This window comes from Hydra vulgaris, chromosome 01 (assembly GCF_038396675.1).
Source record: "Hydra vulgaris chromosome 01, alternate assembly HydraT2T_AEP".
Classification (NCBI taxonomy): domain Eukaryota; kingdom Metazoa; phylum Cnidaria; class Hydrozoa; order Anthoathecata; family Hydridae; genus Hydra; species Hydra vulgaris.
In genome coordinates, this window is record NC_088920.1 from 42,202,213 (window position 1) to 42,215,601 (window position 13,389).

A 13,389-nucleotide genomic window follows, 5' to 3' on the forward strand; every position below is an offset into this window, starting at 1 on the left:
AACAAGTAATCATTGAGATTGAAAATAGTAAGAGAAGTCCTAAATTACATGTTTCAAAGCAGTCTATATTGTAGAAAAGGTTTATAACCAAAATATTTATAATAACTTTAATAATAATAAAATATTTATAATTACTTATAATAAACAGCAGTAAAAAATGTAAATAAAATTTTTTTAATAAAAATAAACTAGGAAAATAATATAATAAATGCAATGAAAAATCTAAATTGGAGAACAACAATTAAAGAAAAAAGATTTTTTTTTAATTTTTAAATGACCTTGTTAGTTAATGATCTTTTGACCTTGCTAGTTAATAACAACCTTTTTTTTTTTTTTTGCATAAAGGAAACAATTTATCTTGATAATTTAATTCATTTCTTTCTTGTGCGTACTAACTACGTACTCTTTCTTTATTGAGATCATAGTGTGATCAGAACTTAGGAGATATATTAAGGAGAAGAAGAAACTAAGCACAAGATAAGACACAAATCAAGGTTTGCAGGTGATTGATTAGGGTTGTTTGGAAAACAAGTCACACAGTGCATATCAAATCATGGCTTATTCTGAAAATTAATTTGGGTGGGGGTACCCTGTGTCCCAGCTTTATTTAGCGGAAATATTGCCGAGTGTTGGTGTTTTTTCGTAAAAAAAAACAAAACAATATTTGCCATAAAAAATTAAAAAACAAAAAAACAAATGTCCTCAATTTTGAATGTGGGCACCCAAATACAATAGGCACTGTCAAAAACAGTTTAGATGCAGATGTGATGATGCTAATCATTAAAACAGTTTATTATTATGCTTATTACATTTTTGTTATAAGTTAATTGATGTAATTTATTACCTCTAGTCATAAGCTATTTTTGTATATAATTACGCACTTGAGATTTTTTGTTTATGTATAAATGTTATAACTGAATTTTGAACAAAGGAACAAAGTTAAAAACAAAAGTAAGCAAAGTTGTAGTATACACAAGCTATTTTGACAGTATGACTTACATGGTGAAAATGATTGGAAAATTTGATGAACCTGGAGATGTGGTGTAGCTGAAAAAGATCAAATTAGTTGGAGAGCTGCAAAAGATCGGCGATCTGTCATTGATCATTCTGTTGTTTCTTGAAGGTAGTGCATTCGCATTATATGAGCAACATGGTAAGAGCCAAAAAAACCTCTGAAAAGGCTCTATTAGATGCATTTGCATAGGGGAATCCAAAATTCTATATTTTTTGTTTAACCAGTTATTCTTAATTAATTTTATAAAAAGAGTTTGAAAAACAGTTTAGTTTTTACAATTTTTTTGTGGTTGGCCTTCTATTTTTAACATTTTAAAATTTAAAAACTAGAAATCTTTGCAGCATATTCTTTGTGTTTAAAGTTAAATTAAGTCTTACACTAGTTTAAAAATTTGCTTTCACTAGAAAATGCTTTGCTATTAATTAGTAAAACTAAATTTAGATTAAAAACTAGATTTAGAATAAAGACCAATTAAAATGAAAAATTTTGCAACAAGAAGTAACAAACTAGTAAATAAATAAATCATTAACTAGTAAACAAACAGATAAAAAATAAACTTCTTGAGAAATCTCCCAGTGGTTGACAAATTTTAACATACAAAAGTGCCTTTACTTAGAGTTTTTTTTTGTTCTGTGTCTTTAATAAAGTCAACAATAATTAACTTTTAGAAATTGGAAATTAGGAAATTCTTGTTTTTTTTTAAATTATATTTATTAAGGAAAAACATATATGTAAAATGTTTTTAACAAATATTTTATCCCATCACTCCTTTAAAAGAACCATATGCCCCCCTAATATTAAAATTGTGGTTATGGCTCTGTATATATTTATATGCAACCAGAATACATGTGTATCATTTTAACATATGGCTCTAGTTTACAGCATTAATATAATTTTAGAAAATGTAAAATGCAAAAACTAATGTTGTGTAATTCCTTTGATACCACTTTCATAAAGCGTTTATTTTAATTAAAGTTGTTCAAAATTCATTTCCACATCATCGTAGCTTTTTCACTGTTTCATGACTAAGGATTTAGAAGTGGAAGATTATTAAGTTATAAAAAGCGAACACTCTCTGATTGCTTGAAAGGGGCATTTGAGCTTGAAAAGAATCTCACTTCTCCTACATCATGGGACTCTCAGTGACTGGTGAACTTTAACTCAGATAAAACTCAATATTTTGATTTAGTTTTATCTGAGTTAAACATGTTTTAACTCAGATAAAACTAAATTTATACTGCAGAATTCTCAATGGGTTTAAAACTCCTAAAATTCAATGACCTTTTTTTTTTCTTTTTTTCTTTTGTAATAATAAGACAATATAAATAAAAATTTAGAACAATAAATATTTATTGCTATTGTTCTACAAAATAAATATTTTGTAGAACAATAACAATAAATATTCCCAACATTGCAAAAATGTGGTAAAAAGTATATTGAGTGTGTATCCTGGCTATGGGATACACATTAGGGCAGGTCGATTTTGGAATCAGAAGTTTGGTAATATAGAGATTTGTTTATTTAATGAAAAAAAAGTGTTTGATTGAAGTTTTTTTATTTTAAAGAAGTTTAAAATGATTTCAAAGTATTGATAAATATAATTAAAAATTCTTTGTAACGCTATCTTTACCATTTGCATTTTTGTACAAAATTAAAGATTGCCGCATTTACGCAAGATAAATAAGTGTTAAATTTTTACAGAAATAGATCAAAAAATAAAGATTTTCAAACAAGTGCAAAACAAATAATATCACTATGTAAAAATAAGTTTGATGAAATTCCTAAACCTAATTTAAATTAAGGTTAAGATTTATATCTTTATTTTCTAAACAACAGTTATCCTAGTTATAATTCCAGCATAACTGTAAAACTTTAATTTTTAAATCTTTGGTTACCTTTAAAGTTCACTTATTGCTTAGAAAAAAAGTCAGAGTACTTTTAAAAATATCTTATAAACAAAGTAAATGTAGAGTAACAACAGAAACAAACACTTCTAAAAAACTGAAAGATCTTTTGACTGATCATTAGTTTTGCTGATCATTAGATTAAAAAAAAGAAAAATTTTTTTTTGAATAAAATAAATATTATTAGTTTGATAAGCTATGATTTTCGTCATTTAATATTTCCTGTTTGATACTGATATTTAATTTTTGAATAAAATAAATAGTTGTATTACTACAAATATTAGTTTCATACTAGTAGTATGATAAATTCATTATTATGAATTTCATATAAAGTTGCTTAATATTATCATTTAATATTTAGACTTCTGTAGAAGACAGATAATATTTAAAAAATAAAGATTTAGTCCAAAAAGTCCATTTCAACTTGGTCATAGTTTCTAGACCATTCATGATCAACTTGATCATGAATGGTCTAGAAACATATCTTTTATATTTTAATCAATCACTGCAACACGGAACTAGTTACAAATTTTCAAAAAAGGCATTATTAGAATCTGGCGTAGAATCTGTTAGCTCTAGCTCTAGTGTGGTACTCACTAAAGTAACTACTGTAACTCACTGAAGCTTGAGTTTCGAATTAAAAAGTAGAAATTCAAGTTTCTGCTTTGATGGAATATATTAAATTTAAGTCAATTAATTGAATTTCGTGATTTTTTTTATCTAAAATTCATTTCTTGAATTAAAAAAAAATTTTTAACATAACTTTATAATTTTTGTTATTGTTTAGTGGTTTATCGCTTGCTTCTCAAGCAAGAGGTTCCAAGTTCGATCCCTACCATGTCCCTGGTAGTACCACTTGTTTCTCCACGCAGTGGCATTGTTCCTCAGGGTTTGTGTTTCAAAGTTATAGAGTTGAGAGAGGGTTACAACCAAAATTAAGTAGCCTCCTTCTCTGTAGTGGCCTTCTTGGCCTTGGGGAGGTGAATTTACACTAAAAAATTATTATATTAAAATCTTCACTCATTTGTTTAAAGCTAATAGTATCTATAGGTTCTGGGTCAAATAGCTTCTAAATTCTAGGAATTGTTCTTCTTAGCTGAAAAGGTTTTTTCAAAGTGGTGTGTAATTCTGTCAGTCTTTTTTTTTCAATTTTGAAAAAAATAATCCCTTTAATATTCTTTGTACAGCAGTCAAACATTTTATTACAGCTCAATAGCTGGTCATTGTAGACTTGCATTTGCTGTTAATCGTTTTACAATACCATTGCATAGTGACTTACCATGACCTGTAGCAAAAATGTCCACTCTGCATCAATGTCAAAATCATCTTTATGGAGATAGAGGTTCTTTATGGAGATAGAGATAGAGGATCTTTATGGAGATAGATGGAGATTAAGGTTTTTGTAATTTTTATACTGTGCAGCACAACCATCTGAAAAATAAAGAATCTTTGAAGTATAAGGATGATTTTCTTTTAAATAGTTAACTATTTGTGTTCGAACTTCATTTGCCAAATTTTCCTTTTGTTGCCTTAGGTATCCTGCTTGACATTTTGCAATGTAGGAATGAGCTGTTAACTTGTTTATTGCATAATATTAGGGTGTTACCCAGGAATAAAATTTATACAGCGTTGCCATAATATTGGGAATTTAGGTTGCTGTCGGCTGGCAAGTAAAAAAAAAAAAAAGGTTGTTCATTACAAAAGTTTCTAGTTAAAACAATTATTTACAATAACCGTGTATGGCTGTAAATATAGAATTCTTTCTTATTATAAGTGTAAAATTTAATTTTTTACAACAGAACTTTCAGATTGGTTTAAATTGCTACAAACAAAAATTTTAAAAACACTGCTGAAATACAAAGAAATCACCGTAAATATTCTATGAAAAAAATTACAAACATTAAATATTCACCAATCTTTTGCAGTCTCAAATAAAAAAATCAATTTATGAGATTTATGTTGTAAATTATCTATTTACAATGTAATTCTCATATTTTGATTTTTAAGTTTTAACTCATTGACAAAGTATTCTAACAAATCGTCGTCAAAACACTCCTTAGGACCTTCTGTTGCAATCATTATCAAGCTTTCTAATGTGCTTTGGCTTAGCTGATTTCGAAGACGGTTTTTAACCTTTTTTAATTTTGAAAAAAATCTTTCAACGCAAGCTATATTCAAAGGAAATATGAGTAACTTAAATGAAATATAATGAGTAAATTAAAAACATACAATTAGCATAAACACTTATCAAAACAGGGTCATTATAAATCTTTTTTTTTTTTTCCATAACTTTTGAGGCGTAAAATTGTTTCTTGACTTAAATAAATTATTGACTACCTCTTGATCTTTTTCTTTCAATATACATATATCGAAACTGTTTTCCCCATCCCGACGTTAATTAACATAATTTTGAAACTTTCAAATTCGGTTTTTGTCTCGGAGATATCTGGAACTTGAATGTGTAATGTTCCAAATTTGTTACTGCTTTTTGGTTTGCTATTGTGAGTTATAAATTGCTCTAAGCTTTCTTTACCATAACTAGACAGTTGGCTGAGTGTTTTAGGCAATCGACTTAAGTCAAAAATCGAAAGTGATTGCCAAAATTCCATTTGCGTGAAAGTGTTTTTTAGTTCACTTTTAAAACTGTTAACAAAAGATTTTAAAATGTTTAACTCAAACTCGCTAAGGTCAAAGTTTTTTTTTTTTTTAATCGACTTGTGGCTGGTAACAAAAAAGTTGTTTCGTCAGTCACTAATTTCATTTCAATAAAAATTTTTTCCGTGAAATACTTTCGTCGAGTACCTAAAATTAAATCATCTAAACTATGATTAACTTGATTGACATAAGTTGAAATGTCACTGATACTAATTCCTACTTGCAAACTTTGTAATGCTTGCACAAGTGGGCGAATCGCTTCAACTGCTAGAACCGGTGAGCTTACTTAAAGGAACTATCCCTATAAAAAATCTTTTAATGATGCCGTTGTGTTCAAAAGGTGCATGTATAATTAACTATTCAATCAAAGTAATGACAGAAGTTTCATCCGAATAAAAAGAAAAACTCCCACCACTTCTAAGTGACTGGACTAAAGGATTTTTGACAAAATCAAAGATAATGTTTATATACTTAGCAATATATTTTGCAGACATATATTGCATTTGCTGGGCAAGACAAAATGTGCATCTTAACTTCCTTACAACCACATGCAGCAATAAGTTCAATAATGTCTAAAAAATTATGAGTATGCGCCCAGTTTTTCATGATTAACAAATGCGTGACTCAAAAGAAGGTTTTAATAATGAAGCGAGAATTACTTGTTTTTAATGTTTCTTTTGCAAGGGTATTTTCATGCAGCATTTTCCAGATACTCAAGTCTTGCTTAGACATTTTATCAAAAGCTTGTTTATTTTTTAAAGATATAGTATGCCTATGCGTATTCAAGTTAGCACGCTCCGAGTGGTGGTCTGTAAATTTGCCAGGGTTTTCAATAAATGCATGATTACTTTTTTTTCCAGGGGCAAATGATATGCAAACTTTACAAAACCAACCTTGTTTTGATGACGAATAAAAAAATGGGGAAATAACCTCTCATACTTTTCTGTTGTTTTAAGTGGTAGGTCATCTATATTTTGATTGGTATTTGTGCTGGTTTGGCTTTCTTTTTTTTTCTTTTTTCAAGAACTGAAGTTAAAGGAACTGCTTATACATTGTTTTCACTTACTGCTAATGTAGACTGATGAGGACTTTCACTTACTGCTGATGTAGATGGATGAGGACTTTCACTTACTCCTGATGTAGACTGATGAGGACATTTGCTTACAAAAGGTGCAGACTGATAAGGATTTTTGCTTACAACTGATTTACATTGTTGACTATAGTTTTTCACACTTGTTGTTTCTTTCTGTTCCTCAAATAATGTTACAATATTTTTTGATTGAATTTTGTTAAAAATAGTATTTTCCATTATTTGAAGGCATTTTGTTGTCGCTTTTATTTTATTGACTTGAATCTAAATTATTAATAGAACGTCAATTTTTTTCAAGAATATTAAGATCTTAGAAGTGAAATTTTTTTCAAGAATATTAAGGTCTTAGAAGTGAAATTTTTTTCAAGAATATTAAGGTCTTAGAAGTGAAATTTTTTTCAAGAATATTAAGGTCTTAGAAGTGAAATTTTTTTCAAGAATATTAAGGTCTTAGAAGTGAAATTTTTTTCAAGAATATTAAGGTCTTAGAAGTGAAATTTTTTTCAAGAATATTAAGGTCTTAGAAGTGAAATTTTTTTTCAAGAATATTAAGGTCTTAGAAGTGAAATTTTTTTCAAGAATATTAAGGTCTTAGAAGTGAAATTTTTTTCAAGAATATTAAGGTCTTAGAAGTGAAATTTTTTTCAAGAATATTAAGGTCTTAGAAGTGAAATTTTTTTCAAGAATATTAAGGTCTTAGAAGTGAAATTTTTTTCAATAGAATAGAATTTTGTTTTAAAAGAATGTTAAAAAGTTTAAAAAGTTTTCGTTGTTAAAAAAGTTTTCGTTACTTTAGTCAAATATAACATTTATGTCTTTTAAGTGAATTTTTTTTAAGAATAGAATTTTGGTTGAATAAAATGTTAGTAATAAGAACTTTCACTGCTATATGGTATTTTAGAATTAAATTCAATAAACAACTACGGTTGGGGGGGATTTGACTGCGCAAGTAAATCATAGCGACAAATTTTTCTAAGTTGTAACTTTAGTATGTGTTAATTAAAAAAAACTGATTTTTGTATTTGTTAATTTTGTTTTAGTAAATTAAATTTTTTTATTTGTTTATTAAAATTTTTGATTTGTAAATTTAAAAAAAAATTGTAAAAATTTATGTAAGTATAGTATTCTTTTTTTATGTTTTACGCAAATAGTTTATAACATTTATAAATAAATGCTTACACTAATATGCTTTACCAGCAAATTTAGTTTACTAACAGTATTTTCAATATATTAATAAAGAACTTTTTATTCTTATATTTTAAAGTAATTTCGAAATGACATTTACCTCTACAAAAGTCATTTTTTGAATAACTGCTATGCTAAAATCTTTGTTACTTTCCTAACTAAAGATAAACAGCATTTGTTGGTTTAAAATTTTTTTACTGTAAATAAAAAGTCTAAAATAAAAAACATGAATAAAAAAACAAGCGAAATGAAATAACTAAAGAACAACTGACATCAATTAAAAAATAAAAATTTTATTTTATTTTTGAATAAATTGCTACACTTTTTGAATGACTTTGAATTGAATGACTTGCCACACTTTTTCTTTTGTAAAGAAAGTTTTTTTCGATCAACTAAATTATTTTCTTTGTTTTGTGTACTAAGTATTTCTACATTTCTTGCATAACACTTAAAATCTAAGTTTGTTAATAACAGGATTAAAGGTTGTTGTTATTTTTAATGATTTTTTGAACTTTTGGGAAATTTAAAAAAATTGGGAATTCTGCATTATACGCGGTGCCATCAGGCTAATTAACACCCTGATGATAACATCAATTTGTATTCTTCAATTGTTATTTTCTGACAAATCAATGTTGTTCTGTCTGTTTTCTTTTCAATTCAAAAAGTTTTAAATTATACAATGTAAAATTCTGTTAAAATCATTATTTTACATGGATGACTGTTTTTAATCCATATACTTGCAAATCAAAAATCTTATAAATGCACTTTCTTAAAACATTTTAAGGAAGATCATTAAATACAGAATGATCAAAAACTGAATGGAACAAATATGAACAAAAAAAATTTTTGTAGACAATATTTTTAAAGTTATCTTTACTTTATTAAAAATGCATTAAAAAAAATGCTTCAGAAAGATGTTAAAATGTTTCAGAGCGCCAGTTTGCCTGAAAAGTAGTGAAAAATCTATCACAAGATTCCACTATAATATTGGGCCCATAACCCAGTCCCCCACCAACAACCCTCACCCCACCCCAGTGTCTTGGGCCCTGAAAACATATTTTTTGCATATTCATTGGCACTACAGAAATGCTAAAAGTTTCAGAGCTCCAGCTAGTCTGGAAGGCAGTGATAAATTGATTGCAATACTCCGCTACAAAAAAGTGGGGACTGTACTCCATTACCCATATATGGAAGTCCATATACTTGCTGATCAAAATCTTTATATTTTTCGAAAGATCAATGAATATAGAATGTCTAATTTTTTTTTTTTTATATCATCAAGGCCTCATAAGTTTTGATTATAACTAATTTAAATTAATAAATAAGGTGCTTAAAATTAATTTTTTTACATTTGTGATCATTTCATTGGATTTGCCACCCCTGAAATTAGCCAGATTCCAATTTTTAAGTAAAAAGATCAAATTAAAGTTATGTAATTTGAAACCTCTAAGTAAATGTTGCAATTCTGAGGGGACAAGGGGACCTTGCCAATATCTGCTAAAAGTAAAACAATCTTATTTCAGGATCTACTTGGAGCCAGAGGCTAAAATTTTTAAGGAATTCTTATTTTACTTGGTACTCTCAATTGTATAAAAATCTGCAAAATTTGAGATATAGGGTAACATTTTGAAAAATTTCTGGGTCATTTGACATGGAATTACCCTATATGCTTACATAAATTTAATTACTACATTCTTTAAAATATTATTGTCTAAAGCTATGCTCTTATAAGGCAATGCTTTTACAATCTATCATTACCTATATGTAACAGAAAGCAAAAAATCGGAATAAATTTTTTTCCAACCTGATGTTGGCTACGTACAACATCTTGTGCTTAATCTTGTAACCTTAAGTCAGGGTGGCTAGCAGTCCTTGAAAACCTGGGAATGTCCTGGAATATGAAAGGTCCTGGAAAAGTCCTAGAAAAACACTCCTTTTAGCAATAAATCCTGGAAATCCTTAAACCTTTTTCTGAAATAGTTCATTATCATGTTTTTACCTTTTACAAAAATATTATTAATAGTCCGTGGATTTCTATTTAATTTACTATGTGTTTTCTGAAATGGAAAAAAAATTTTGTTAACTGTTACTGTCAGTATTATTAACATCTAGTAATTATTTATAAAATATAATATATAACTAATATAAAGCCTAAGACAAAGAACTGTCATTTTCAAACAGAATGGCTATTCGACTAAAAGTATTCTTCTTGGGTAAAATTTTTTATTTCAAATTCTAAAAAAGCAAGCTATAGTTGGTGCAGAATGGATATTGATATTTCTGAAATGAGAGTATCTGCCTTGGATTCTCATCCAACTGGTAAGAAACATAAATTTAATACAAAGACACATAATGCAGCAGATATATTCTTTACTGGTAGTTTATTAGTTTTTATTTTTAAATTTTTTTCACTTTGTTTTAAATGTTTTTCTGAATTTTGGAAAGCTTGTAGCAAGTAAATTGGCTCTGTTCTATCAGTAACTTACATAAAAGTTATCCTAATTTAAAAAATATATATATAAATCAGCATAGCCTACTAATGAGGATCTTTTATCTCCAGCGCTGGTTACCAAGGCAGAAATAATATGGAGCTTGAATGTCATTTTTCTTTAAGATCGTGCTTAAATTTAAATGAAATATTCAAATTCATATTCTCCGACAGCACAATAGCATCAAAGTTTGCATTAAACAAAACAAAATGTTACCTTATTAATTTTGGGTTAGCACCATATTATCAAGACGATATTTTCTCTGATGTCAGAACATTACCAATCTTTGTTTTGTCATATGATGAGAGTATGAGTGTTATCTTCAAAAAGGAACAAATGGATTTCCAAGTTAGAGACTGGAATTTAAGTTCTTGTGTTGTAAAAGCTAGATATATTGACTCAAAATTCAATGCCCTAATTCATTAAATTTATTTGACAAACTGATTGAAGCAACAGAGGTGTTTGATCTTGGAAAATTAATTCAAGTATCAATGGATGGTCCTAATGTTAATTGGGAGGTTTTAAAAATGTTAAATTGATTAAATTGTTAGAAATTAGAGATTTGTTGAAATAGAAATTGTTAGAGATTAAAATGTTAGAAACAGGAAAAAGAATGTTGTGGTATAGTTAACATGGGGAATCGCAGTTTGCACATTGTTCATGGTGCCTTACAGACAGCAATAATACATACATAAATTGTAAGTAATTGAGCTTTAGTTATTTTTTTATTATTATGTTGCAGTTTTTGTGCAACTCGCTTGGTAGAAGATAAATCTGTGGCTTCTAGAGGAATTGTTGTATGGCCAAACACGAATAAAAATTATAAAATATTATGAATCAGTGTGCAAAAGCAGACATCCCAAAAACAAGAGTTATGAAGCTCTTTTAGATCATTATCTTAACAAGTTTGTACCTTTGTGAATGCAGTTTTTTAATGATCTTGCTAAAAAATTAAAAAGGATTTATAGTTCTATTTCAAACAAACAGACCTATGATGGCTTTTTTATTGAACTGTTTAGAAAATATGTTGTCAAATTTGATGAAAATGATTCCCAAACCAAACATTTTAAAAGAAGCTGCAATAGCATTTAGTTTACCAAAGATAGAAGTAGAGAAATCAAATAACCAACTAGAAGTTGACCAAATTGACATAAGAACAGCACTGAAATGCTAAGTTCTTTTCTTTGTTAATCAGAAGAGAAGTTAGAATTTAAGAAAGAATGTAGGCAGATTATCATAATGTTATTGCAAAATTTACAAGAAAGATGCCCATTGAAGTATTCTTTAAAGAGGAATGCTTCATCTTTGTCTCCAAATGCAAGGGTTTAAAACAAGGAAGTATCCACTCTGAAATTCAAGGGTCTTGCTGAGAGATTAAGTGCATTAAAATGACTTTCACTGATGATGCAGATGATGCAAAATGACAATTTGATGAATTTTTGGGTGCAGAATGTGTTTGATTTAGAGTCTTTGAAATGATAATAAATAAATTTGAGTCCTTTAATAAATTAACTGATTCTGTTGATAAATTTCTTGGTGTCTATTTGCATAAAGCTCAAAAGTATTCAGCATTGTGGAAAGTCTGTGCTCTCATTTCTATTTTATCTCATGGCCAATAGGCAATAAAACAAGGATTTAGTGTTAACAAACAGTTGTTAGAAAAAAATCTACAAGAAAGATCTCTTGTTTCCCAAAAAATAGTTTATGACCACATTAATTCCCATGACATTGTTATTCATCAGTATGAGCTTCCCATTGATCTTTTTAAAAGCTGAAGGTTAGCATTGAATAGGTACAATTAAGTGTTGAAGGAAAGTAAGGATCAGTTAAGGTAGACCTAACTAAGCAAGAAACTTAAATTGATTGATAAAGAATTTGTAATTATAAAGAAACAGGAAAAAAATTTTGCAAAGTGCGTCAAAGTTCTTAAAATTGCTGACAAGTTAAGCATTGAAGCAGAAGAAAAGCTTCACTTATGATAGCAAATTCCTTATGATAGCAAATTCCTTATGATAGCAAATTCCTTATGATAGCAAATTCCTTATGATAGCAAATTCCTTATGATAGCAAATTCCTTATGATAGCAAATTCCTTATGATAGCAAATTCCTTTTGATAGCAAATTCCTTATGATAGCAAATTCCTTATGATAGCAAATTCCTTATGATAGCAAATTCCTTATGATAGCAAATTCCTTATGATAGCAAATTCCTTATGATAGCAAATTCCTTATGATAGCAAATTCCTTATGATAGCAAATTCCTTATGATAGCAAATTCCTTATGATAGCAAATTCCTTATGATAGCGAATTCCTTTTGATAGCAAATTCCTTATGATAGCAAAATTTTAGAAGGAAAAAAAGGCAATAAAAGAGCTAGATATTTCACTAAAAAAAATTGAAGTCTAAGAAAAGAAAGAGATTAAATAGAAGTGTTTGTTACCTTGTATATATATATATATATATATATATATATATATATATATATATATATATATATATATATATATATATATATATATATATATATATACAATATAAAATATTTTCTGGTCGAGAAAAGATCAATATATCCTTGAAAAACCCCAAATTATCCTTGAAATGTCCTGGAAATATCCTGGATTTTTAAATTAGCTTTTGGCTGGTCACCCTGGAAGTGCTTCAAAATTTGCAGATATAGATCGATAAATGAAATTTATTAGAACAAGAAATATATATATATATATATATATATATATATATATATATATATATATATATATATATATATATATAAAATATGTGTGTACAACTAATTATAAGTTTTATAATGAGTAACATTTAATTTTTTTTATTTTTTATTTTTTTACATAATTATATACAGTTATGTTACATTACTCAATTGTATTATTAAACTAACACAACTGTAATATTAAATATAAGGTAATAATTTAATTTTCATTTTATTTTATAGAAACAGATTTTGTTCTGTGATAGATGTGACAGAGGTTACCATATGTACTGTATAAAACCTAAAATGAAGAAAAAACCTAAAGGTAACAGTATATATATAT

General features: G+C 27.5%; 1 protein-coding gene across 1 annotated transcript in view; it reads left to right on the top strand.

Annotated features, from left to right (window-relative positions):
• LOC100206759 (histone acetyltransferase KAT7) overlaps nucleotides 1-13,389 on the top strand; it is a 52,856-nt gene that overhangs the window by 10,657 nt on the left and 28,810 nt on the right. Inside the window, exon 3 of the mRNA XM_065788216.1 lies at nucleotides 13,290-13,371. Coding sequence (XP_065644288.1) covers nucleotides 13,290-13,371 — 82 coding nt within the window. The remainder of the gene's footprint in view (nucleotides 1-13,289; nucleotides 13,372-13,389) is intronic.